The 25,418-nt window shown below is 41.1% G+C and overlaps 1 protein-coding gene across 1 annotated transcript in view; it reads right to left on the bottom strand.

Annotated features, from left to right (window-relative positions):
• Nucleotides 1-24,991, bottom strand: part of LOC117872446 (collagen alpha-6(VI) chain-like) — a 127,471-nt gene extending 102,480 nt beyond the window's left edge. The window contains exons 1-5 of the mRNA XM_034760901.1: nucleotides 24,757-24,991; nucleotides 6,050-6,129; nucleotides 3,955-4,560; nucleotides 2,949-3,536; nucleotides 158-763 (exon numbers count right to left, since the gene is read on the bottom strand). Coding sequence (XP_034616792.1) covers nucleotides 158-763; nucleotides 2,949-3,536; nucleotides 3,955-4,560; nucleotides 6,050-6,116 — 1,867 coding nt within the window. The 5' untranslated portion in view covers nucleotides 6,117-6,129; nucleotides 24,757-24,991. The remainder of the gene's footprint in view (nucleotides 1-157; nucleotides 764-2,948; nucleotides 3,537-3,954; nucleotides 4,561-6,049; nucleotides 6,130-24,756) is intronic.
• Between the last annotated feature and the right edge of the window lie 427 nt (nucleotides 24,992-25,418).

The raw sequence follows: 25,418 nt of genomic DNA, 5'->3' as shown, positions 1-25,418 counted from the left end.
GCGGTCCAACCTTTCACAAGCACTAAATTCAGTCATCTGCATTCTGCCCCCTTCTACCTAGTCCTTTGATATTTCTCTTGTTTATGGGTGAATTATAGAGTTTCTCTACCTACAAATATATTCAAGCGGCTGTTTTCACTCTGGTGACATACTATACCTGCTGGCACTTTTGCATCTAGGGCAGAGTCATACTGTTGTTGAACTGGTGCTTCCAAAACATTAGTAATGTCCTGGTGCAGCTGACTGACGCTCTGCCCTCCATTGACTTGGTAAACCAAGGGAGAGGTGGCTATCACTTCCATTTCTTCCCGATCAGAATTTTGGACACCGACCGAGATGACTTTCACTCCGATCTTTTTCAGCTCCTCTGCAGCTTCTGCGACGTCATCCTTTGATTTGGCAGAGGTGATGACCACTGCAAACTGGGGGGTGCCATGGCTAATTCGGCTTCCAGCCTCTTCTTTGAAAAAGACTTCGTGCAGAAACTCCAGGGCACTTCCTGTCTGCAAAGGGCCCCCCAGGAATGTGACACGCCCCTGGATGTGGTTGAGCACATCTTCCTTGATCTTATAGGTATTCAGTAAAAACTCCACACGGCCTTCCCTGCTATACTGGGCTAGGCCGACCCTGTACTTGTCAATCCCAACATCGAGCTGGTCAACAATTTGGTAGATGAAATTTTTTATTTGCTCAAAGGTAGAAGACCCCATATTCACAGAAGAGTCAACGAGGAAAACAACGTCAGCATAGTGCTTTGTAAATGCTGAAGAGAAAGAAAAAGTGTGACAAATTAGTGAAAGGGGTGGCTGTCAACTTGGAATCACGTCTGGATTTGAATTGTAAACTAAACTGAAATTGTAACTACTGCACTCGTTGTTCTCTACTATTTTAAATTGAGAATTCTACAGCCTATTGCATGGATGGTGCTGAATTATGATGAAATAACATTATATGACCATTGTTCCTGCAGCTCTCTGGTATAGACAAGCATCCCACGAAGCTATCCCTGTGAAACTTCCATGGGGGAAAAAAAATCCCATTTCTGACCAAATCTACATCTGACTATATTTATATACGTGGGGTCCTAGTCTTGCTCCCACTGAATCTTCCATTTACTTCTACAGGAGGAGTGAGCCACTGATCTTTATGCTCTAGGGCTTTCCGTTCTGTTAAATCAAAGCTTGTATACCCATATACCAAACTGCACTTCTACTTTTGTTATTGAGATATCATTTCCATTGAAGGAGTTTATCTAGCTAAGGATATGTCTATCTAAGGCTACACTTACAGCAACATGTAGCATATAGGCATAACACATGTAGCTGCACACGGACGTGAAAGGCAGGCTGCATCCACACGTGTTACTGTGGTGTGTATATACACACTGCGGCGAAAGGCCTTTTCCCACTGCCTCCTCTCTGCCAGAGTTTTTCTCCATTGCTGGAGCCTTTCATTGTGGCAGTGAAAGGCTCCAGCAGCAGGGAGGCAGTGGGACACTACACTGCTAAAAATAGCTGTGTAAACATGGGAGGCCTGCTTGGGCATGTGGAGTACATACCCTGGGGGTTCAGGCATGCAGACGTTCTCGTCTACACTGCTATTTATACCCATGCTACCTGAGAGTGCAGTGTCTTTACTCTACATTCTGCCGTAAGCGTAGCTGTACCCGAAGGAGCTACTATCTGAGCTCCTTGTAATCTTTAATGCATTTATCCTCACAAGACTCCTGTGAGGTAGGGAAATGCTAATACCCCATTGTAAATACAGGGAACTGAGGCAGAGAGAGATTAAGTGACTTGCCCACGGTCACACAGGCAGTCTGTGGCTGAGCGGGGAATAAAACCACTGTCTGAGTCCCAGGGTAGTATCCTTGCAACTGGATCACCTTTCCTCTCAGATATTTTTTGAGAGAAAAAAATCCCTACAGAAATGTGATTTTCCTTGGGAAACGTCAAATGGACACAAAAGTTTTCATTTAGTATCACAATGCTATTTCAAACTAAAAATTGTTTCATTTTAAACTGAAAAAATGTTTTTTGTTTTTTTCAAATTTGGGGAGAAATCCCCTCATTTTTACGTTCCCTCCTTTTCCCCCATTGGAAAAAGGAAGGGGAATTGAGAAAGTAGAGAAAAAATGCTTTTCATACATTTGATTGTTTAATCAACACAATTCAATGCTGTGAAAATATAGTTACTACCCCCCCCCCCCCCCCCACACACACTTTGTTTTCCAAATTCTTGAAAAGGGTTCAAAAGAGTTGGAAAGTGGAGAAAAGCCAATCTCAAAATGAAAAATGTTGGGAAAATAACAAGTGTTCATCGAAAACTACATTGATTTTATTTAAAGAAAAAACTTCATCAGAAAATTCTCGACCAGTTCTAGTCAGATGGAATTTTAGCTATTTCACCTAATCTGTGAGCCTGAGCCTGATTAGACTTAAGCCCTGACTTGGAAAAGCCCTTAAGCATGAGCTTAACTTTCAGGTATATACTTAAAACCCACTGACTTCAATGGAACTCACCTACATGCTTAAAGTACAGGCTAAAGCTCCCCTCCTCAATAGAGATGCTTTCCTGAATTGGGACCCAAATCAAGATTAACTCCATCAAAGCCAGTGGAGCTACACCAACTGGTGTAAATCAGATCAGAATCAGGATTGTTGCTTTGGTCAGGGCCGGCTCCAGGCACCAGCTTGTCAAGCAGGTGCTTGGGACAGCCACTCCAGAGAGGGGCGGCACGTCCAGATATTCTGCGGAAATTCAGCGGATGGTCCCTCACTCTGCCTCAGAGCGAAGGACCTCCTGCTGAATTGGCGCCGCAGATCGCGATCGCGGCTTTTTTTTTTTTTTTTCCGACTGCTTGGGGCGGCCAAAACCCTGGAGCCGGCCCTGGCTTTGGTGCACCAAAAGTGTCAGAAATGCCACCATTGTAAGGGCAAGTTATTTACCTTTAATCTGGCTCTCTACTGCAAAGCACATGGTTTGCAAAAGGCTTCTGGGGAGATCTTGAAGGACATCATAACTGTCAATATTAAACAGAAATTTATTTAAAGGCTTATTGGCTATTTCCTGAAGCTCGGTTGTATTCTGGACATTGATCCCAACCACATAGACAGAGATGCCTGTGGCTTTCAATTTGTTGGCTGGTATTTTGACCTCATCGCTGGATTCCCCATCGGTGACCAGGATGACTACCTGGGGGACGTTTTCCAGAGCTCTGCTACCAGCAGACTCAGTGAAATATGTTGTCCTGACAAAATCCAGAGCTGTGCCTGTGTAACTCCCTCCACTCCTATATGGCAAATTCTGTATCTGTTCCAGAATGTCAGTTTTCAGTGAATATTGATTCAGCAAGAACACCTTGAAGGTCTCATCACTGTACTGGGCCAGTCCAACCCGGATCTGATCGCTGCTCACATTGAGGCTTGAAACCAGGGTGTAGAGGAAGTTCTTCACTTTCTGAAAGTTTTCTTGGCCAATACTTGTTGAAGAATCCACTAAAAATACGATGTCTGCGAAGGTGGCTTTTCTGCAAACTACATGGGAAAGGTGACACAAAAAATGAAAAGGCAAGTTGTTTCATTTCTTTCACAGTTGTGAGCTATCTTTATACTATAGGATAAGTTGACTTTCCCCCTACCAACCAAAACTAACTGGTTTTCAAACTGATTTTTTTATTTTTGACTCAGCAAAGTAGGTTTGTGTTTAGAGTCTACCAACCCATGGTGCTGTTTTGGATAATTTAAGCTAAACAGATACTTGTAGGAACTTGTCACAGTAAGTGTGTGTTAAAAGTTAGTTCCTCAGAGTGCCTGCATGAGATAGAGAAAGGGATAAGGAAGATGCATGAAGTTAAGACCCATGATTTGATTGCATGTCATAGTTTTAAACACTTCACCTATGAACATGGAAGAGAAAAGAGTGGGGGAGGGGAACAGGGGCTTGTGGGCATACCTGGGGAGACGTGGGCAATTTGGTTCACCTCTTCTACTGTGGTACAAAGCACCTGTAGCATATTATGAGAGATATCCTGCAGATCAGTGAAGTCTTCCACTTCATAGACGTGCTTGTCATCTGGATCACTAGCTATCTCTTGAAGCTCCACCAAACTAGCACCTTTGATGCCAATGGCATACAGTGTGACGCCTGCGTCCTTGATTTCCTTGGCCGGTTCTTGGATGTTATCCTGAGCCTGCCCATCTGTTATCACCACTGCAATCTGGGGAACGCCTTCCTCCCTTCGACTTCCAGCAGTTTCCTTGAAGTGATTCTCCAGCAGGAACTGTAAGCTCTCCCCAGTTTTTGTGCCCCCTCCTTTGTAGGATAATTTCTGTATCTTCTCCAAGATGTCTTCCTTGCGGTGGTAAGTGTTCAAGAGGAACTCAGTGCGTGGAGCATCACTGTACTGAACCAGACCTATCCGGATTTTATCTTCCCCAACATCAAAGCTGCTGACCATGATGTACAAGAAGTCTTGAATGTTTTTGAAGTTCTCTTTTCCTATACTCCAGGATCCATCCACGAGGAATACAATGTCTGCAACAGAAGCTTCCCTGCAGACTGAAGAAACATAACTTTTTTCAATTATTACTGGATGCTTTATCTAATATTACAATCTCAGTTCCTGTTTGCTTCCAGGGGAAAAAATGGCTACTTAAAATAAAAAATCAGTAAAAATCCACCACTCCTGCCTGTTGAAATTCCAGCTATCAGTTCACCTGCAAACCCTACATACTGAAGCCAGTGGTCATGGATGTGCAAGTTCCTGGGATCACAAGAATGCAAAGGGATGATGCAATGTGCGTTTGCAGGTCCATTCTTATGAACAGACAGGATATTGAAATTCACACATACCTGACTTACTTATCTGGCCTGGTCACAAGAAAAGATGGTAAAGTATACACATGCATGCCTATTGATATATGCACTTAAGCATCTTCCACCACAATACCCAGTATTTGTGGTTTGGTGATGGTGTGTTGTCTTGCTGCAGTTTTAGATCACAGGGAAAGTTACTCACATGTGTTTTATGGGCCCAATACTACAATCATTTACTACGAGGCATAGTGTTTATTAGCATGGGATTATGGGCTTGTCTACACAGCAGGGTAATGCACACAGCATGGCAGTGTGACTTCTAAAGCATTTCAAACAGTACTACGATAAAATGAACTAGACAACCTTTAGTGCCCACTAGCTGGGACCACACAGACCAATTAATGGGCAACACACCAGTGCACTTCAGAAATCACATCCCAGAGTGTGCATTATCCCAACAGGTAGACTAGCCTTTAGTCATATTGATTTAAACAGGAGTATCCATTATGTCATGCAATAAATACTTGCAGTATTAGGGCCTTGGGTTTTTAGTCATTCCAAAATGGCAGGTCACCACCTGACAAAAGGGTAAAATGGTTATGACCCCCTGAATTGTTAGACATAAGGAAGACGACCTGCATACTGAGAGATTGCCTTCCTCAATTCTTCCATCTCCCAAAGAGCTAAAGAGTTGATTACAACAGTCAAAATGTTGGAGTGCTATAACCTATCCAGCGTTGATAAGCTGGGCAGCCTTGCAATTAGCAATCAGTACTAGATCTGAACTGCATGTATTGATGGAATAATAGGCAAAGCTGGCATGAGTCTACTCCCAAATATAAATGTGCTAATTGTCAGCTCTTGCATGCTCATTTGTATTTAGTAATAAGAGTTTTCCCCTAAATTTTGAAAGCACTGAATATCAGTACACTTGAACTGAAAAACAAACAAAAAAAACCCCAAAAAGAAAAAGAAAAACCACTGAACTATTTGCCTTAAATTTAATTATGTGGAATTGTCTTTAATATTCTAATGCAAATGCACTCCTGGTGAAATTATGTTGCAAGAGCTGTCTGGAATTACACAAAGAATTAAATGGCACCAGGGTTTTGTTTTTTTACATATATTTGAATGGATAAGAAGCACAAGGCTCAATCCTGCTTCCATTAAGGGCAAAGGGAGCTTTGCCGATGACTTCAATGGGAACAGGAGCAGGCACATATTGTATTACCAGTTGTCTGGTCAGTGGAGCAGAAGGTGGCTGCAAAAAGAAGAAGTAGTGTTTTCTGGTTGTCCATTATGAAAGCCTCCCTAGAAAAAAAGAAAATAAAGCCATGAGAAACATACAGAACATCTGCCTGATAAAGAGCTTGTTAGTCTTTAATAAGAAAGTTTCTATAGCATCTTAATGAATTTAAGGACAGTAGCTTGTATGATGTTTCCTAGCTGCATACAGGACTGCATTATACTTCACCATGCCTTGATCTTTCAAAACACTCCATCCACCATATGGACATTTGCATTCAGATGCAGACAGACTGATATTGGAATGAATATAGATAATCTGACAACCTAACTGGATCAGGAACAGTCAAATCCAATACATATAATTTGATGGGACTCATACAAATCAGTGCTGACTCAGCAAATATTCCTATTCCCAATCCTGTGGTCAGGTTTACATTTTAAATACTATGAACAGTATTTTATTATCATATTTTTCTCACTCACTATAGGGAATAAAGTATTTGATCCTGGAGTGGATGAGAGTTAGTCTATTGACTTGAATGGGAACATGATCAGAGCCAAAATGAACTGGTGCTGATGTATGCGTACACAATGAGCTTTTGTTTCTGCATGAATCAAAATCTACCTTGAGCTAGGGTTAAGATGTTCAAAGATGAATAGGGGCTTAAAATTAAGAAAAATGGGAGCTGTGTCCCTAAATCCCTCATTTGGCTTTGAAAATCTCAACCATACGGATGTAAAATATTCAGATGTTACTTTGGTTAAAACAGACATCAATGAATAAAAACAATAATGAATTTAGAAATGGAGCATGCCAATAGAGATAAGACCAATAGTAACACAAACTGACATTACTGAATCTATGAGCAAATGCCACAAGTATGCTTCTCCTAATTCAATGTTCAATTCCCACCTCCTCTCCACCTAGAGGCAGGGCAGCAGCGGGGGGAAGGGTGATCAGTTTTGTGTGATTAGAACATTGGCAACCCTATTTCCACCCCCTTTCCTGACCCATGAAATACACAAGTTTGAGCCATGTATTCAGCACAGGCAATGGAAATTGTTGAAATGGGCAGAGAGACGTCTTTTTTTAAAATGTTTTAGCTTGTGTAAACTATGTGACAACAACCTATTGACCAGAAAAAAAAGAAATGTTGAACCACAGCAACAGAGCCCAGGCCCATCTATTTTTGCAAGCTCAGATGGGAAGATTTCATATGTTGTTTTTGTGACATGGCTGAAGCGCTGCTTCTGCTCTTTCTGCCCAGTTCCCAGCTGCCCTCGAAACGCTGCCTGCTCTCTAATACTACCCTCAAGGTCTGGCCAGGATTGGAACTGAACTCCAGAGTACAAAGCACAGAATGTTAGCAGATGGAAGAAAATATATTTGGTAAACATTAGGACTTAAAGGGCTGGATGGCCCCCTGTACTGACAGGAGCAGAGGGGAGCCAGGTGGGTTGGTCCTGTGCAGAGGAGGGAATGAGAAAATGAGGGGCAGCGACTATTAATTCTATGGTCTGTGTTATGTAGGAGACCCTACTAGATGGATCCAAATATCCCTTTTCGCGTTTAAATTCCACGAATATATGAGCTCTGCTTCATGATTGCCTGCTGCATCAGAGACTGTCAAAGTCCCTCCAACCCCTATGGCGTTGAGGCTCTGCTTGTCAGGAGAGAGGGGTGGGAGCCAATCATTTCCATGGTTTGCTCCCCTCCAGATGCTGTAGGTGGCTTAACATATATTGTTTTCACACAAGTTAATGCTGCTCATTATCTCAGGCTTCCCCATGGCTTCTCAAGCACAACTCCTGGGCAAAGCAGTCGATAGCAGCACAGACTGTTCAGGGAGGGGCAGAGGAATAGCTCATTACAGAGGTTAAGCCTTCCCTGCAAAATCCCGCAGATCTGCAAAGATGGGAGAGGAGTTTCCCACAGACACCTGGACACCTCAGGCTTGGATCCTTTGGCTTGAGCACTTCCACTGCCCCCAAGCCCTTCCACTTTTAGGGGAGCAGTAGAAAGAAACTCCATAAGCTGAGCAGTATGAAGCTTTCTGGACCCTCTGTCCCCCTCCCTCAGTTTTTCTTCAGAAGAATATAACATGGCCCAAATCAGTGCCTGAGATAAAAACGTATCTCTGTGCTTTACTGTCATTTTCAAATTGCTCTTTCTGAACGCTACCTCCCCTACCACTGAAACGTCTTTGCTAAGACCAATTTTAAAACTTAAATACATTATCCTATGAGTTGGGGAGAAACTATATAAAGTACATAAAATGCATTGCAGAATGATCTTAATAAGACAAACCAGTTCTATTGATGCTGGGGTCCCAGGGAAGCCAGCTGAGGTCACTCTATTAGGGTGAACTGCAAAGAATGGGGTAGACAATCCCCAAAGCTGGTGGATATTCCAATACTTCGGTTTACCAAGCCAGCACAAAACAGCTTCTTTACTGGTTACTCAGAAGTCAACACCACAGTTCCCTTAAAGTAATCCAGCCTTGGGCTTCCACCTAGGCACCCAAGTCAGATATGATGAGGATCAGAGCTGCCCGTGGGGAGGAGAGCGGGGGGGAAGTGAGGCAATTTGCCCCAGGCCCCACAGGGGCCCCCACGAGAGTTTTCAGGGGCCCCCACGAGAGTTTTTGGCAGGTCTTCAGCGGCAGGTCCTTCAGTAAGTGAAGGACTCGCTGCCAAAGACCCGGAGCTTCTTCCGCTCTGGGTCTTCAGCGGCAATTTGGCAACAGGTCCTTCACTTGCTCTGGGACCCGCCACCGAAGTGCCCCGAAGACCCAGAGCAGAAGGACCCCTGTCGTCAAAGACCCAGGCCCCCTGAATCCTCTGGGCGGCCCTGATGAGGATTAATGAAAATCTTATTTCATCATATAAAAAAAGGTTCTACCAATCCCAAAGGATCTGACACATTACACTTTGTATAAAATTTGTTTCAATTATATAAGTGGTAGAAATAATTATTTGCATGGTTATATTTTCATTAGACAATGTCACACCCCCAATGCGAGATTGGTGTAGAAGAGAGCAATTAGAGCTCCTGGATACAACTTAAAGATCTTCCAACATTGTTATGAGCTGTATTTATACTGAATTCCTTGCAAGGCTTTGGCCCAAGTTAAAAACCTTAGTCAATACTTTGTGAAACACTTTAGTGATTCCAGGGTTTGATCTATGTGTTGACTTAACATAGCCATTAATGTTCTTCAGAGAGCATTTACTCTGGCATTCAGCCACGAAGGCTGTGAGGTGTTGTACTTCAGTTTCCCTTTGTGCATAGCAGTTCAAGCTTGTAGTGGTTTTTCTGCTGTGGAAAGTTTTAGGATTGTATACAGGCATTAGCTGTGAAACCTCAACATTATTAGGCCTTTTAATACAAAGTGTGATCTTGTTACACCAAAAACAGCATAATCATAAGGGTTTCTATTATGTACCACTCTTAACATGTTCAAAGGTTTTTCCAAAAGACCATACACATTGTACATTTTTACAGTTTTTGGTATCAGCAACAAGTTAGTTACAATCATTAGCAATAACATCAGTTCTATCACAAGTGTACATTTACAATTATTTGTGTTATGCCAAGCCTTTTGTTTAAATAAATTATTCTTTAGATCAGCTTGTTTAATATACCTTTTGAACCTTTGTAGCTTTTCTTTACCTTAGGGTTTTCCTTAACATAGGCTTCCAGTTTAACCACTTTTGTGGGGTTTTTTTTTTTTTTTTTGGTATTTTAGAGATGAGTGAGGCAAGTCTGTAAGGGCACATGGCCTTTCAAGGGTTAACTCGCCTTTCTTTTTTGCCTTGTTAGTTAGGTAACTTGCCTGGACACCATCCTTAAAGTGACAAAACCATTTTCTACATTATGTTTGAACTACAGTTCTCCTGCTTTTCAGCTACCAATTTCTGCATCTACAAGGCATCAGATACATTATAGCTTACTAAGAAATCACATGACAAATCCAAAGTGTCTATGGGTCTATTCACAAGGCTCCTGTGCTGTGTAAAGCCAGGAATCCAGCCTTTTCCTTGAACCTGAGACACAGATTGTTCACTTCCAATATTAGTTAACAAAGCCTCCTTTAAGCTATCCACACTAGATTTTTCCAAAGCAAATTCAATGGATTCATTTTTACTTGAAAGACTTTGGCCATTAAGCACCAACACACTTTCCTCAGAAGAGAGACTGTTTACTATCAACAATGGCCCATTAAGAGTTAATGGAAGTAATAATACCTTTTCACCCCCATTAGGCACAGCTATTGACTTTTTACACACTTCAAAGACTCCACTAAGAAATTTCTTCCCTCCTGCAATATTATGAAATGCAACAGATTCTTTCTGAGCTTTATTTATATCCAGAACTGACTTTGGCACAACAGACAAATTACCAAACTCCTTCTGAGTTTCACTTACATCCAGAATCACCTCTGGCCCATCAGAAGGATTTTTACACAACTCCATTTCAGGCAAGCTACTAGACTCCATGTTCAAAAGGTTAAAAGCAGCCTCTTCGGCCTGGTCCCCACTAAGTCCCCACTTCGGACTAAGGTACGCAAATTCAGCTACGTTAATAAAGTAGCTGAATTCGAAGTACCTTAGTCCGAACTTACCGCGGGTCCAGACGCGGCACGGAGGCTCCCCCGTCGATGCCGCGTACTCCTCTCGCCAAGCTGGAGTACCGGCGTTTACGGTGAGCACTTCCGGGATCGATCCGGGATCAATTTATCGTGTCTTAACCAGACGCGATAAATCGATCCCAGAACATCGATTGCCTGCCGCCGGACCCTCCGGTAAGTGAAGACGTACCCTTCCTTGTTACAGGTTTCCACACAGTCAGTGAGTAACATAGTCAAATCACCTTCATGCTTTCCTCGTGCCCTGGCTATGATATCAACCTGATCAGACAAGGTTGTCATATCTTTACTCAGCAACACAGTAGCAACAGGCAAAATAGAAGCATCAGAATTGCTTAGTCCCTGAGAGCTATTTATGACATTAACTGGATGCAACCTAGTTACAGTGTAATTCCCCCTAGTAGGCACAAACTTAGGAATATTCTGTCCTGGGCTTCAGTTAAATTCAGAATCAGCTCTGAGACAACTGACAAACTTTCAACCATCATAGGCTGACAGGCTTCTTCTGTCTCCTTTACAGACAGAAGAGCTGGAGAAACATTCCCATTTAACAGACAAACCGCTTTTGATATTGTTTCCCTTGTCCCGGCACACATGGCTGTTCACAGAAAATTGCTTGGAGAATGGGGACAGCTTCTTTAACAGGCAAGTTGTAACTTCCAACAAACACATTGCTGCTTTTCACAGACAGCAGCTCATCATACTGAGCTACCTTAAGCGGATGACTTTTACATTGGTTAGGCTCGCTTTCACCAGCTTTACTAGCCAACAATCCAACACTGACCAAGAATGTACCCCTTTCTTCCTCAGCTAGGGGTTTTAACCTGATCACCAACTTTAATTTGCTCTAGAAAAACATTTCTCTGATCAATGAATACTTTCTGTGCTTTATCTAATTCCAAGAGTACTTGTGGCACCTTAGAGACTAACAAATTTATTTGAGCATAAGCTTTCGTGGGCTACAGCCCACTTCATCGGATCCATAGACTGGAACATATGGTGAGGAGATATGTTCTCTGTATGTATATATATATCTCCTCACTATATGTTCCATTCTATATGCATCCGATGAAGTGGGCTGTAGCCCACGAAAGCTTATGCTCAAATAAATTTGTTAGTCTCTACGGTGCCACAAGTACTCCTGTTCTTTTTGCGGATACAGACTAACACGGCTGCTACTCTGAAACCTAATTCCAGATTCACTTCTGAGATATTAGACAGACATTCAGAAACTTTATTCACAGACAAACAGCTATCTTCCTCAGACACATATTTGAAGAAAACCCTCCATAGGTAAATAATTGCCCCTATTAGACACAGGTTTAGGATAATTTCTTTTCTGTCACTGATTTATGATATTAACCTGACTGAACAAAGCTTTAATATCATCCCCAATCAAAAGATCGTTAGGCAATAACTTTCTTACACCCACTATAATTTCATGTTTAATAGCATTTCATTCAAGGTGAATTCTGGCTAAAGGCACACTTACAGTAAACTCAGAGGATTACAATATTCACACTCTGATCTGGTAAGTAATCTTCCTCTTTGACAAGATCTGCTTTAACAAGAGTGATATTAGAAGCTGTATTTTGCCCTAAACAGCTTTTATGATTGACTTTTACATGCTCTACACAAGTTATGGGGTTACCTTCACCTGAGCTTACAGTAAAAGCATTTACATAAAAGATGGCAGTGTTGGGGTATATTTGGTTACACACAGACAACTGCTTAGAGTCAAAGACCATAATAACATTGTTATAAACTGGATAGATTCTATCCCCATCTTTGCTGTTGAAAGGAGTTCCTGTTGTTCCTTCATTCTCTTGAGTTTGAGCTTAAGTTGTCCACTTTTGCCTTAGCTTCTAGTTCCTGCAATCGAATATATGTCATTCTTCGTTTATGTTCAAACTGCAGCTGGTTTCTTACGGCAAGCGTTTTCGCTGGGTCTGCTTCCTGACCACTAGTCATTAGCAGATTTTTCAGTTCTTGCTCTGGGGCTTTTTTCTTAAAAGACAGCCCCCTCTGTGAGCACAAATCTTCCAGGCTTTTTCTGGCAGGATCTTCCTACGACCCTGGGTCACGTGCTGTAACTGATTTTTAACCCTTAAACTCTCCAATATCAAAATTAATTGTTACAACCATGTGGTTCTGATCCAAAAACCCAATTAACCTGTGGTAATGTGTATCCAAGCCAGACTACACCACTGTAACCAGGAACCCAGCTGAGGTCACTCCATTAGGGTGAACTGCAAAGAATGGGGTAGACAATCCCCAAGGCTGGTGGATATTCCAATACTTAGGTTTACCAAGCCAGCACAAAACAGCTTCTTTATTAAAAAATCACTGGTTACTCAGAAGTCAACACCACAGTTCCCTTAAAGTAACCCAGCTTCAGACCACCACCTAGGGACCCAAGTCAGATATAATGAGGATTAATGAAAATCTTATTTCATCATATAAGAAAGGTTCTACCAATCCCAAAGGATCCGACACATTACCTCCTCCCAGGTTAATGAATATTCCAGATCTTGCCAAAATACACGCTTACAGCCAATTCTTAACAACTAAATTAAAATTTATTAAAAAACAAAAGAGAATATGGTTAAAAGATCAAAACAAATACAGGCATGAGTACAGTTTCTGAGATCATATTCATAGCAGAGATGACAGGTATCAGAGTAGCAGCCGTGTTAGTCTGTNGGTGGGATTTAGGAAACAGAAGGTTACATCAAAAGCCTATTGTTTACCCAGGACTGTATGGCCAAGTGAATGCTAGAAAACTGTATAAAAGACCCTTGGTTCCCAATCCTTTTTATCTCAGATCTGCTTAAGCTTCATCAGGGGAAGTTTGAGTCACAAAATGGAGATCCCAGTTCTGACTGGACCACCCTGAAATATAAACATTGGACTATAACCTATGGACTATTTCTGAAAAACTCTTTGCAACTACAAAACTCACCATCTCTGCTACAAGAACAGGAGTACTTGTGGCACCTTAGAGACTAACAAATTTATTAGAGCATAAGCTTTCGTGGACTACAGCCCACTTCTTCGGATGCATCCGAAGAAGTGGGCTGTAGTCCACGAAAGCTTATGCTCTAATAAATTTGTTAGTCTCTAAGGTGCCACAAGTACTCCTGTTCTTGTAGCAGAGATGGTGAGTTTTGTAGTTGCAAAGAGTTTTTCAGAAATAGTCCATAGGTTATAGTCCAATGTTTATATTTCAGGGTGGTCCAGTCAGAACTGGGATCTCCATTTTGTGACTCAAACTTCCCCTGATGAAGCTTAAGCAGATCTGAGATAAAAAGGATTGGGAACCAAGGGTCTTTTATACAGTTTTCTAGCATTCACTTGGCCATACAGTCCTGGGTAAACAATAGGCTTTTGATGTAACCTTCTGTTTCCTAAATCCCACCAGTAATTAGTTACACAAATTAACGTAGGGCAATTTATCCATTAGGCAATCTATCACAAACTTCAAAGAGACATATAAACAATGATATTATTTCACCCAAGATTCATCTAAATGTTAATATTCCCTTTTGATCTCTGAATTAATAGTTATAGTGACAGACAGAAACTGTCTGTTTACATGGCTAGCATCTAAGATACATGCACTTAGTATCACCTCTAATTCTCTAGCAATAGAGGTTTACATTTCAAAGTTCTAGCCAATCTAACATCGAATGGCCCTAATTAACATCCACATACTTTCTAACATGCCTCTAAAGGTTGGCTTTGGGTTAGTTGGCCTGCAAGCTGTTCAACCCTTTCTGGCCATGTGGTACATTTTGTATAAGATTTGTTGCAATTATATAACAGTGGTAGAAATAATTATTTGCATGGGTATATTTTAATTAGACGATGTCACAGATGCTATAGTATATTAGATGGAATATGCTCTGTAAGCATCCTGTAGGTATCATGTTGCTCTATGCTAATACATGGTTAACCCTCTGAGCATGCACACACTGTGCACTCACTGTTTCAGATGCCTGAGCAGACTCAGGGCTAGTCTACACTAGAAGCATCTGGTGAGGACACTCTATGCCGATGGGAGAGAGCTTTCCCATCAGCATAATAAGACCAGCTCTGCAAGAGGCAGTAGCTACGTCGGCGGGAGAAGCTCGCTTGCCTATATAGCACTGTCCACACCAGTGCTTAGATTGGTGTAATTTATATCGCTCAGGGGGGTGGCTTATTCACACCCCTGAGAGATGTATGTTGTACCAACATAACTGTAATGTAGACAAGCCCTCAGTCTGAGCTCAGTGCTCAGGCAGCTAATCAAAGTGCTGGGCCTTCCCTCTTGACACTCTTGTCTCCTGACATGAATGGGGTGAAACTTTTCTATCAGAACTTTTTTTTGCGGGGGAGGAGAGGAAATGCAGATTTAGTTTGACTCAAACATTTTGCGAATTCATGTAAAATTTAAATTGTTTCGGACAAAAAACAAACCAAAACAAAAAAATTCCCCTAAAATGAAACATTTTGTTTCAACATTTTTAAATGAAATGTTTTGATTTGAAACAACTTTTTGTTTAAAAATTTCCTTTAACTTTATTTATAAAAGATTCAATTAAAAATCTTAAAAACAGTTTTAAGTCAAAATAAAACTTCTCATTTCAGATCAAACAAAACATTTTGTTTGACTCAAAATTAATTTTTTCAATTTTTTGGAACTGCCAGCTAGACAAAAAAAATCATTTATTCACACCACTCTACTCCTGAGTTCTTGCTAAATATAATATGCACCTTCTGCTTCATTTAGAAGAGAGGCTCTCAGCTTTTTCCCCACCTAGGACTCCAAAACTACCTGCAGCTTCTTGCCAAATCCCATAATCCTTTGCAAGTATAAATATTAGGCAAGTGTTTGTGGGATTGAGGTCTTGGCAAGAAACAATGGGTGACTTTTGGATGCCCGTGCCGCTTCCAGCAGCTCCCATTGGCCTGGAGCAGCAAACTGCAGCCAGTGGGAGCCGTGATTGGCCGGACCAGTGGACGCGGCAGGTAAACAAACCAACCCAGCCCACCAGGGGCTTTCCCTACACAAGCGGCATCCCAAGTTTGGGAAACACTGCTCTACAGCTAACGGAAACAAGAGAGGTTGTTAAAAGGAAAGCCCTAATATTTTACATTTCAAATGTTTTAACTGTTCTTCCTTCTTTTCTGTGCCTTTAATAAAAGGTTGTTTAATGATGTGTTTGCCAGGGTACAAAGAAGGCCAAAGTCTCTGTATACCAAACCCCAAACCTTGTTTAACATTTTTTAATGTTGGACAGTTGCAGGGTTACGTTAACATCTTTGACTCTTCGTGGCCCATATATTGCATCTAAATTTATGTAACAGAAGCCAGCGCGGTGCTCTTTCCCTAGCCTACCCTGGCTCCCCTGGGACTTAGCAAATGAAGAATTCTGCTTCTCTTTCCCCCTTAGCCAGGGAGATGTGACCAGTGGATGCCTCCTCACAAGCCACTTGAAGATCACATCCCACTAAATAATGCAAAAACTTGACCACAGTAAACACACTAGGAACATCAGGAACAAACCAAACCTCAAAACAACTGTTTAAGGAGGTTTGATCTCACACAGTAAGAAGCTCTTCTTATATAGTACATGTCAGGATAAGGTGTCAATGAAACATGGTTTAAATAGAATTGAGTCTTAGTAAATTGCGACTCCCAGTTACGCATGAAGGTGTAGTGTGTAGAACGACAATGAAGAGGAGGAGAGACTGAAAGCTAGCTAACGCTTTCAAACAAATGATTTATGGACTGAGGGCTGGTCTGCAAAAAAAGAGATGCTTTGAAAAGATTTGCATTGTACATGATGGCCTAGTCTTATACAAAGCAGAAAAAAAGGACATCCATCTGGAGATCAACTGAGGTCAACAAAGTACAGCGTGATTCACATGCAAAGACAGGAAGCAGACAATCTTTTCACTACCAGTGGACATACTGTCATCAGTATCCAATTTTCCTTTTCAATAATGGCAGGCCAGCTGGTGAATAAAATATTTGTGGCAAGTATCTGTGATGATTAAGATCACGGAAAGTGCAACCTCAGATTTAGTAGTGACAGTCAGGCACAAATAAAGCCCAGCACATTAAGACAACATTGTTTATGGTAAACATATTAATCTTAATCTCTTTAGAAAGATAAATAATTTACTCTGACCATACAACTATAGCAGCTGTCCAGATCTGATATCAGTGGAATGAACATGCAAGAAAGTTGGGTTTATCACAACTGCTCCCAGCCTGCGACCTTATGAAGCTGTTTTATACCCATCTGTAAAGCATTTTTTACAGGACCTGGAAAAACTGTTTCTAGCATTTAACAGGAAAAATGAAGCCAGACCAGAAAACAAAATTAGAACTGAAAAAGAAAATATGGAAACCTTAGGAGTGAGAGTCCCGATTTTGAGAGAGGTCACAAGGCCATGCAGTGGTAATTATCTTACCTATGTGTTTGAGCTCACCCTGTGAAATAATTAACAAGTACCAGAACTGAAGAGCTCTATAAAGCACTCCTCTCCCCTGTGCCTGGTAGACTTTTATATTTCAAAAGGCTTGCTGCATCCTGACAACACCACTCAAGCAAGACACCACTTCTCCCTCCCTAGTGAAGCTCAGGGTCATATTGGGAAGAACTGGTCCCTATTATTTTCATAAATAATTACCCAATAAACTATTTCTTAACTGTCAAGTAACTAATACTTGTGCATTTAAAGAACTGTTTGTTTCCACAATAGACTAGACTGGTTTCCCTGCAGCCGGGGGAGCTCTAGCTTTTTTGCCGCCCCAAGCACGGCAGGCAGCCTGCCTTCGGTGGCATGCCTTTGGGAGGTCCGCTGGTCCCGCGGGTTCAGTGTACCTGCCGCCGCATTGCCGCTGAATCCGCGGGACCGGCAGACCTTCTGCAAGCATGCTGCCAAAGGCTGCCTGACTGCCGCCCTCGCAGGGACCGGCAGGGCGCCCCCCACAACTTGCTGCCTCAGGCATGCGCTTGGAGTGCTGGTGCCTGGAGCTGCCGCTGCCCTGCAGCAGTTTGGTCTGCCATGATCATATGCTAAGCAAAACCAGAAAGGTCTGGAGTTTAGCCTAAATATAGAGGGGAATAAGCAATATGCACTTTACGGTGTTTTAAATTTGACCCATGATTGAGGAAAGCCTGTGTTTCTTCACAGAGGAGTTCTCCTTCCCTTACTTGATCCCTGTTTAGGATAATTGCAAGTTGGCCCTGCTCCAGTGATTGGCTGGAAGGAGCTCTTAGGAAGCCCATTTTAGAATTCTAGATGCTGGAAAGAAGGTTGGGACTATTTCCCTGCCTCTGGTGAAATTCCACCATGATCTACTGGATAAGGTACTGCACTCGGACCCAGATCTGGTTCTGTTCCTGGCTCTGGCACTGACCTGCCATGTCACCTTCAGTATGACGAGAAGTGACTTTATTTCTCTCTCACCCTTTGTCTATATAAATTGTAAACTCCTCAGGGCACAGGTTGTGTCTCTTACCTTATGTTTCTACTGTGCCTAGCACAACAGGGCTCCAATCTCAATTGGTACCGCTAGATGTTACAGTAATATTACTACCACTAATAATAATAATAATGATGACCATGTGTGCAATATTCCTTGAAGTGTGGCAAATTTTGATGTTCTTCAAGGCACCACAAAGAATTCTTCAAATGCTAGAATGTGGTTTGATTTGGTGCTAGCAGGAGATTATTTGTTTTGCCTTTATTGAAGCAGAGTATATTAGATTTAGCAGGCAATGTAAGCAGAGTATATTAGATTTAGTCCCCTCTGTAATTTAAGCTAAGGGTCCCCCAAAGGATTAGAGCTGCAAAGCACAGGAAGCCTCTGAGTTTATCAGATCAAATGAGCCCATCGTGTGAAAAAAAAAATCCATGTGTACAGGTTTTTTAAAGTTCCAAGAAGAAATATATTCATGGCCATGATCTGTGCTAGGAGCTAGCAGGGTTTCTACAGGAGGTTTTTGTTTTGTTTTTCCCGAGGAGTTTATTTATGCTTCTGCAGTGAGTGCTGAAATATTAATGCAAATCTGAGGATAATGGAACAGGATTAACAATTAATCATCACAAACATTTTTCTTGGCTTGCTTTTCTGAGTGGAATGTGGTTGAGGATTGAAATCTCATAAACACAGATTAGAGATTTGTGACTAGATATCTCTAGTTGGAAACACATAAAAGTATCTCCAAATATGGTAGAAGAAATAGGGGAAGCCTAATTTATAAGACTGGGATTGTGTGTATGTTTCTGCATCATTTCTCAGTGGATCTGTGTAGAAACCCTGCCTGCCTAAATTCTAATATAATCTTCTTACACATTCTGCTCAGGTTCCTTCTCCAGAGCGATGACCCAAATCTGCCTGATCTGATTGCTTTTGAGAAGGACATGGGTAGATTTCACTAAGCATGCCTAGGAAATACTCCAGATGCTGTGACGAAGAGGCTGTCCAATCTCCCCAGTGTATCTTTCTCTCTGAGTTCTTCATAACTCTGGGCAATATTCCTGCCAAAGTTATTATACTCGGTTAAATTGAAATGGCGATGTCAGAGAGGCATATGCTAGGGAAATTTGGATTTAAGTCTTAAATATGAAATGCAACTCCAGATGTACTGGTCTCAGCATGATACCAGAAATATAGATCCCTAAGAGATGTACGGCCTAAGAGAGGTGGGCTCTGGCTGAGCTAAGCTTGGTACAACACACAAGTTTGGAGAAAAAGGGGGCTCTAAGACACCCTTTTTGTTCCCCCAATCTCGGGGTTAGCAAGGGGCTGACTCAGCCCCAGAAGCAATTGCTCTATGCTACAATCCAGGTAATGGCCCCCCTAGAGATCATTCTGTCTGGGGATTGTCAGAGCATGAGGTTCTAAGGCCACGCCTGCTCTGGTCTCCAGCCCAACGCACCACCCCCACTGGCTGTGCACCACTGAGGGATTTCGCTGCACAAGGGGAATCACCAGCTGCCCATTTAGGTAGCTTTTCAGGCACTGAGCAGCACAAATAGGCCAAAGGGAGCTCAGGATCTGGCCTGTATAGGACTGTCTCTAATATCTGATTTAGGGTGGAATGTTGATGTGACATTTAAAACCTGTTAGATGGGCTCTTCCTGTCCAGAGCCAAAAGGCAATCTTAGTTTAGAGTCAGTTTCAAAGGCTGTGGTACATGATTAGCGATGTGCTTGCACACCCATGAGCTGACTATTTTAGTTTTCAAGTTTGCAAAATTCCTCTCAGTTTTGGAAGATGGCCTCAAATTAGAAACTAGACTTCAGCTGTGGAAATTGCTCCTGACTTTAAGATCCATTTAAAGGCAGTGCTCAGTTTTAGCACATCTCCAAAAGACACCACAGACCAACCTATGATGCTAAACCACAGAAATGTGGATTGATGCCTATCCCAGGAAAACCCTCGCTATCCATTTTAATAGTTGTCACCAATGTTCCCCCACCACAGCCATTCTGGTGAGCAGGAATTGCAGGGTCATGTCTGCTACCCACCTCATGCTACAGCAACCAAATTATGGCCCCAACACAAATGCTGTCTGGTGCTTTCTCCTGCCTCCCTAGCACTCTCACGCTGGCATAGACATTTTGTAGCCCACAAGATTTACTTAGTTGATAGACAAAACAAGTTCTCTTAAAGCCCTTGTAATTCAAATCAAGTGTGGCATAGACCATGCCATCATGGTTCTGTAGAGAGTTATGGAAGTGGACTTTTCCCCCTAAGCTAGATGGAATCACTTTAAATGTTTCTCCGGTCATGAAATAGAATCTATTTTATATGATGATTTGTGGAAAAAATTGATGTACGACCGTAGTTTCATTCTCAGCAATCCCTTACAAACTAAGCAGAAATGGAAGCCAAGTACCATATTGAGTTCCCAAAGTCCCAGAGTTACAGTTCAGGCTCATCTCTACTAGAAATAAATGTTTGCATTAGAAAGTGTGTGAAAACAATGTTTTTAGAAACCAAGATTATCTCTTATAAACTCATTTTATCTTTTAACTGTCTTTAAGCTGACCCCCCTGTGCAGATGCATTTTATATTCATGGTTAACGTGGCATTTGTGTTCTTCTCACAGAACAACACTGCTAGAGTATAAACATCTGGACAGCATTATTAAATCAAATACAGTAGAAAAAACTGGGATAACTTCCTGATGTTCATGAAAAGCTATGGACCACACAAGAGTTTTTGTGACACATTTACAAAATTTACAACCAGACTTATTCCCACAGAGTTTTTAAAAGATAATTTGCAAGCAGCATGAAAACAATATACATATTGCTAAGTTTAGTGTTCCTTTCTAAGGACAAACCATACAAATGCACACACAACTGGAAAGTCTGTCAAGAAAAACAAGGACAGTCCTATAAGTTATATGTGTTCATGGTGCAAGGGAAAGGACTTGCTTAGTATGACTAGCTAAGGAAGACAAGTCTAAAGTGTCAGTATGCCAACATTTTTATGGCTGACTTAGAACAACGCTTCCTTAGCTCTCGTCCTCTAATGCCCCTACTCTACTTGCGCTACATTGATGACATCTTCATCATCTGGACCCATGGAAAGGAAGCCCTTGAGGAATTCTACCACGATTTCAATAATTTCCATCCCACCATTAACCTCAGCCTAGATCAATCCAGACAAGCAGTCCATTTCCTGGACACTACTGTGCTAATAAGCGATGGTCACATCAATACCACCCTATACCAGAAACCTACTGACCGCTATACTTACCTACATGCCTCTAGCTTCCATCCAGGACACACCACAAGATCCATTGTCTACAGCCAAGCTCTAAGATACAACCGCATTTGCTCCAATCGCTCAGACAGAGACAAGCACCTACAAGATCTCTATCAAGCATTCTTAAAACTACAATACCCATCTGTTGAAGTGAAAAAACAGATTGACAGAGCCAGATGAGTACTCAGAAGTCACCTCCTACAAGACAGGCCCAACAAAGAAAATAACAGAACACCACTAGCTGTCACCTTCAGCCCCCAACTAAAACCTCTCCAGCGCATCATCAAAGATCTACAACCTATCCTGAAAGATGATCCCTCACTCTCACAGATCTTGGGAGACAGACCTGTCCTCGCTTACAGACAACCCCCAACCTGAAGCAAATACTCACCAGCAACCACACATCACTGAACAAAAACACTAACCCAGGAACCTATCCTTGCAACAAAGCCCGATACCAACTCTGTCCACATCTATTCAAGTGACATCATCATAGGACCTAATCACATCAGGGGCTCGTTCACCTGCACATCTACCAATGTGATATATGCCATCATGTGCCAGCAATGCCCCTCTGCCATGTACATTGGCCAAACCGGACAGTCTCTACGCAAAAGAATTAATGGACACAAATCTGACATCAGGAATCATAATACTCAAAAACCAGTGGGAGAACACTTTAACCTGTCTGGTCATTCAATGACAGACCTGCGGGTGGCTATTTTACAACAGAAAAGCTTCAAAAACAGACTCCAACGAGAAACTGCTGAACTTGAATTGATATGCAAATTAGACACAATCAGTTTAGGTTTGAATAAAGACTGGGAATGGCTGAGCTATTACAAACATTGAATCTATCTCCCCATGTAAGTACTCTCTCACTTATCAACCTGTCTGTACTGGGCTATCTTGATTATCACTTCAAAAGCTTTTTCTCTTACTTAATTGGCCTCTCAGAGTTGGTAAGACAACTCCCACCTGTTCATGCTCTCAGTATGTGTGTGTGTGTGTATATATATATATATCTCCTCAATATATGTTCCATTCTATGCATCCGAAGTGGGATGTAGCCCACAAAAGCTTATGCTCAAATAAATTTGTTAGTCTCTAAGGTGCCACAAGTACTTCTGTTCTTTTTAAGTCTAAAGTGAGAACATGATATTGATACAAACAGTGAAACTCCTAAAGCAACATTTTCTAAAATGTGGGGACATGCCCCTTCCTCTTCGCCCCTCCCCAGAGGATCATGAAGAACTAGTCAGGGGAGCAAGGAAAATCCTTACATCAGGATGGGAGAGACTTTAATAACATATGGAAGGGTTGAAAATGAAACAAACTTTCTAAAGTTTGGGAAACATAGCCCTAATGGATGGCAACAATGCAAAATTATCACAGCTGCTGTAACATAAAAAGGATTTCCCAGGGGATATGGAAACAGCACAAGATTTTGAAGACAAACTGGAAATGCAAGAGAATGCAATACTCAAGTTTTCAAAGCCCCAGCAAAGGTCAAAAGACAAGCCAGTTTGCTGGAGATCAGAGTTAACAGAAGGGAATGGGCTACACCATTTGGCTGAGATTTGGGGGATTTAGTCACAGAGCTCCGATTAATTTTCAAGAAACCAGTGAGGCTGTATCCTTTAGTTGGCTTTGAAAAACTCAGATGTTGTTCCTGTAGTGAAACAATCTGGGGCAATATGAATTTATGGAGATTTCAAAGTGACCATCAGTCCTGTATTCCAAGTGGATTAATAGCAACAACCATGCACCACTATGTTAAAGCCTACACTTATCATAAACTATTAAAATTGAAATTAAATACAAATAATTATACTAATCGGTACAAAAAAGTCAGACCACTGAACTCATGGAAGTCAATGGCCTAGCACCTGGAACCAGCTGAAGTGCTAACTAGTTTTTGACAGCAGTAGCCTCTTCTGCAGGTACAGAGAGACTATTTTCTTCATTTTCAGTTTATTCACCTAGTTCAGTTCAATGACTAGTTCATTCATAGTTAAGAAACCAATTCAGAGTTTAAAAAAAAGCAGGAAAGCTTCTTTTTCTCTTCCAATCTATAAATAGAAATTAGATCTGAGAGAATGAAAGCTACCACTTCTAAAATATTGAAGAACATAATGGCCAGAAACAATTAGCTCAATTCACTAACTACATACTGCCTTTGTTTAATAAGTCAGTTAGTATTAAATGCAAAACATGTTTAAATAAACTTACTTTTTGTTTCTTATATATCCAGCACATTTAAGGTAGTTTTATTCAGCTAATTTTTAAAAATTGGAAAATACTGGTTTTGTGCATTTTTAACTGAATTCTAATTTCAATCCAAATATAGCTTGACACAAGTCACAATTAGAAAATTCATCATTATCTGGTAAATAAGAATTGCATCATTCACCATTTTCTAACTTAATACAAAATATAAAAATTAAAAATCTAAATACATGTAAATTAAGATCTATAATTGCTTAAATAAAATGTGTATAGATATAGTGCATCCAGCTTGTTAACAAAAAGAACCAAATTTAGTATAAAGACTATATTTAGTTGGAAAGCAACATGTTTTAATAGTTACCAACCAATGAGAATCAATCATTCTTTAGGTAAATAAGTACAAATGAAAACCATAATTAAAATTGGTTATTTAAATCAAGGTTTCCTGCTTGCTGATTTAAATGATTATTAAAACTGGTGATTTAAATCTCTTTGATTTAAATCAATCCCTGCTGACTGTCTCCAACCTCCTCCTGGCAGCTACTTTAAATAAATAAGATTATAGATTTAAAGCAAGTGGTGATCAAGCTCTCCATTTGCTGCTGTCTATTTTCCCTTATTTCCCCAGAATTACAGGGACTCACTACTTCTTACAGACTACATAGATAGCAGGCATAGAACAACTTCATGCTAGCTCCAAGAGATAACTTCATGGCCCTACCTTAGGAAACTCATATTGCAAATAATTTAAGAGTAGAGTATCATGGAATCACACCCTGACTAAACAATTGAGAAACAAATACATGATGCCCCACAGTATTACTAATGCTGCCAATTAGGTTAACAGTCCTTTAACTCCACAGGTATCATGATCTCTCTGCACACTCTACTTATTGCTGTACACACATTCTTCATTTTCTCTCTCTTTTTTTTTGCCTCAATTAAGCAGAAAGAATGATCTTGCTCATAACAAGTTCTAGCCCCACCTCTGTCTGCTCGAATGAATGTGATCAAATAGATTTCTCCTACCTGGTGAAGCACTTCAGTTTGGTCTCTAATTTTTCTGTTCTGCCTTCATTCCTTAGAAAGTGGTTTGGAAAAGCGTAAGCCCTGGAGTACAAAGAGAAAGACACACAGCTTCAGTCCATATGTCTAGTTTTTTTGCATCAGTTTCTCTCATCCTCTCTTTCCTCAACCCAAAAGCAAATTAGAAGTCTACATTCATCCAGCACAACATTCTTGTCCTACAAAACAGTGAAACAAATAAATCTCCCCACCCCCACCTAGTTTCACTGAAACATTTTAATGCCAAGAGAATGACAATGCACTTATGAAAGTAATGAAAATATTTTCCATGTGTTAACTCTCTATGCAGATAAGGAAAACTTTGATCATTGGAAGTTACCTTATCTACGTGGAGGACTGATGCCTGGAAAATACTTTCATTATTTTTATAAGTGCATTATCAATCTTTTAGCATTAAAATGTCTCTGTGAAAAAAGTTCCATCCATCTAAGAAGCTCTAAGGGGAAAGCATATTTTTCTGATGGAGCCATATACAGATATATGGCAAAACACTAAATCACTTGAGAGGATTGGAGAAGCAAACATAATGCAGTTGGTGGCTTACCTAATTGACTGGCGATTAGGGTGACCAGACGTCCCGATTTTATCGGGACTGTCCTGATATT

The sequence above is a fragment of the Trachemys scripta genome, chromosome 2 (genome assembly GCF_013100865.1).
Source record: "Trachemys scripta elegans isolate TJP31775 chromosome 2, CAS_Tse_1.0, whole genome shotgun sequence".
NCBI lineage: Eukaryota > Metazoa > Chordata > Testudines > Emydidae > Trachemys > Trachemys scripta.
Note: the sequence above shows the minus strand (reverse complement) of the source record. Positions and strands in the feature narration are given on the sequence as shown.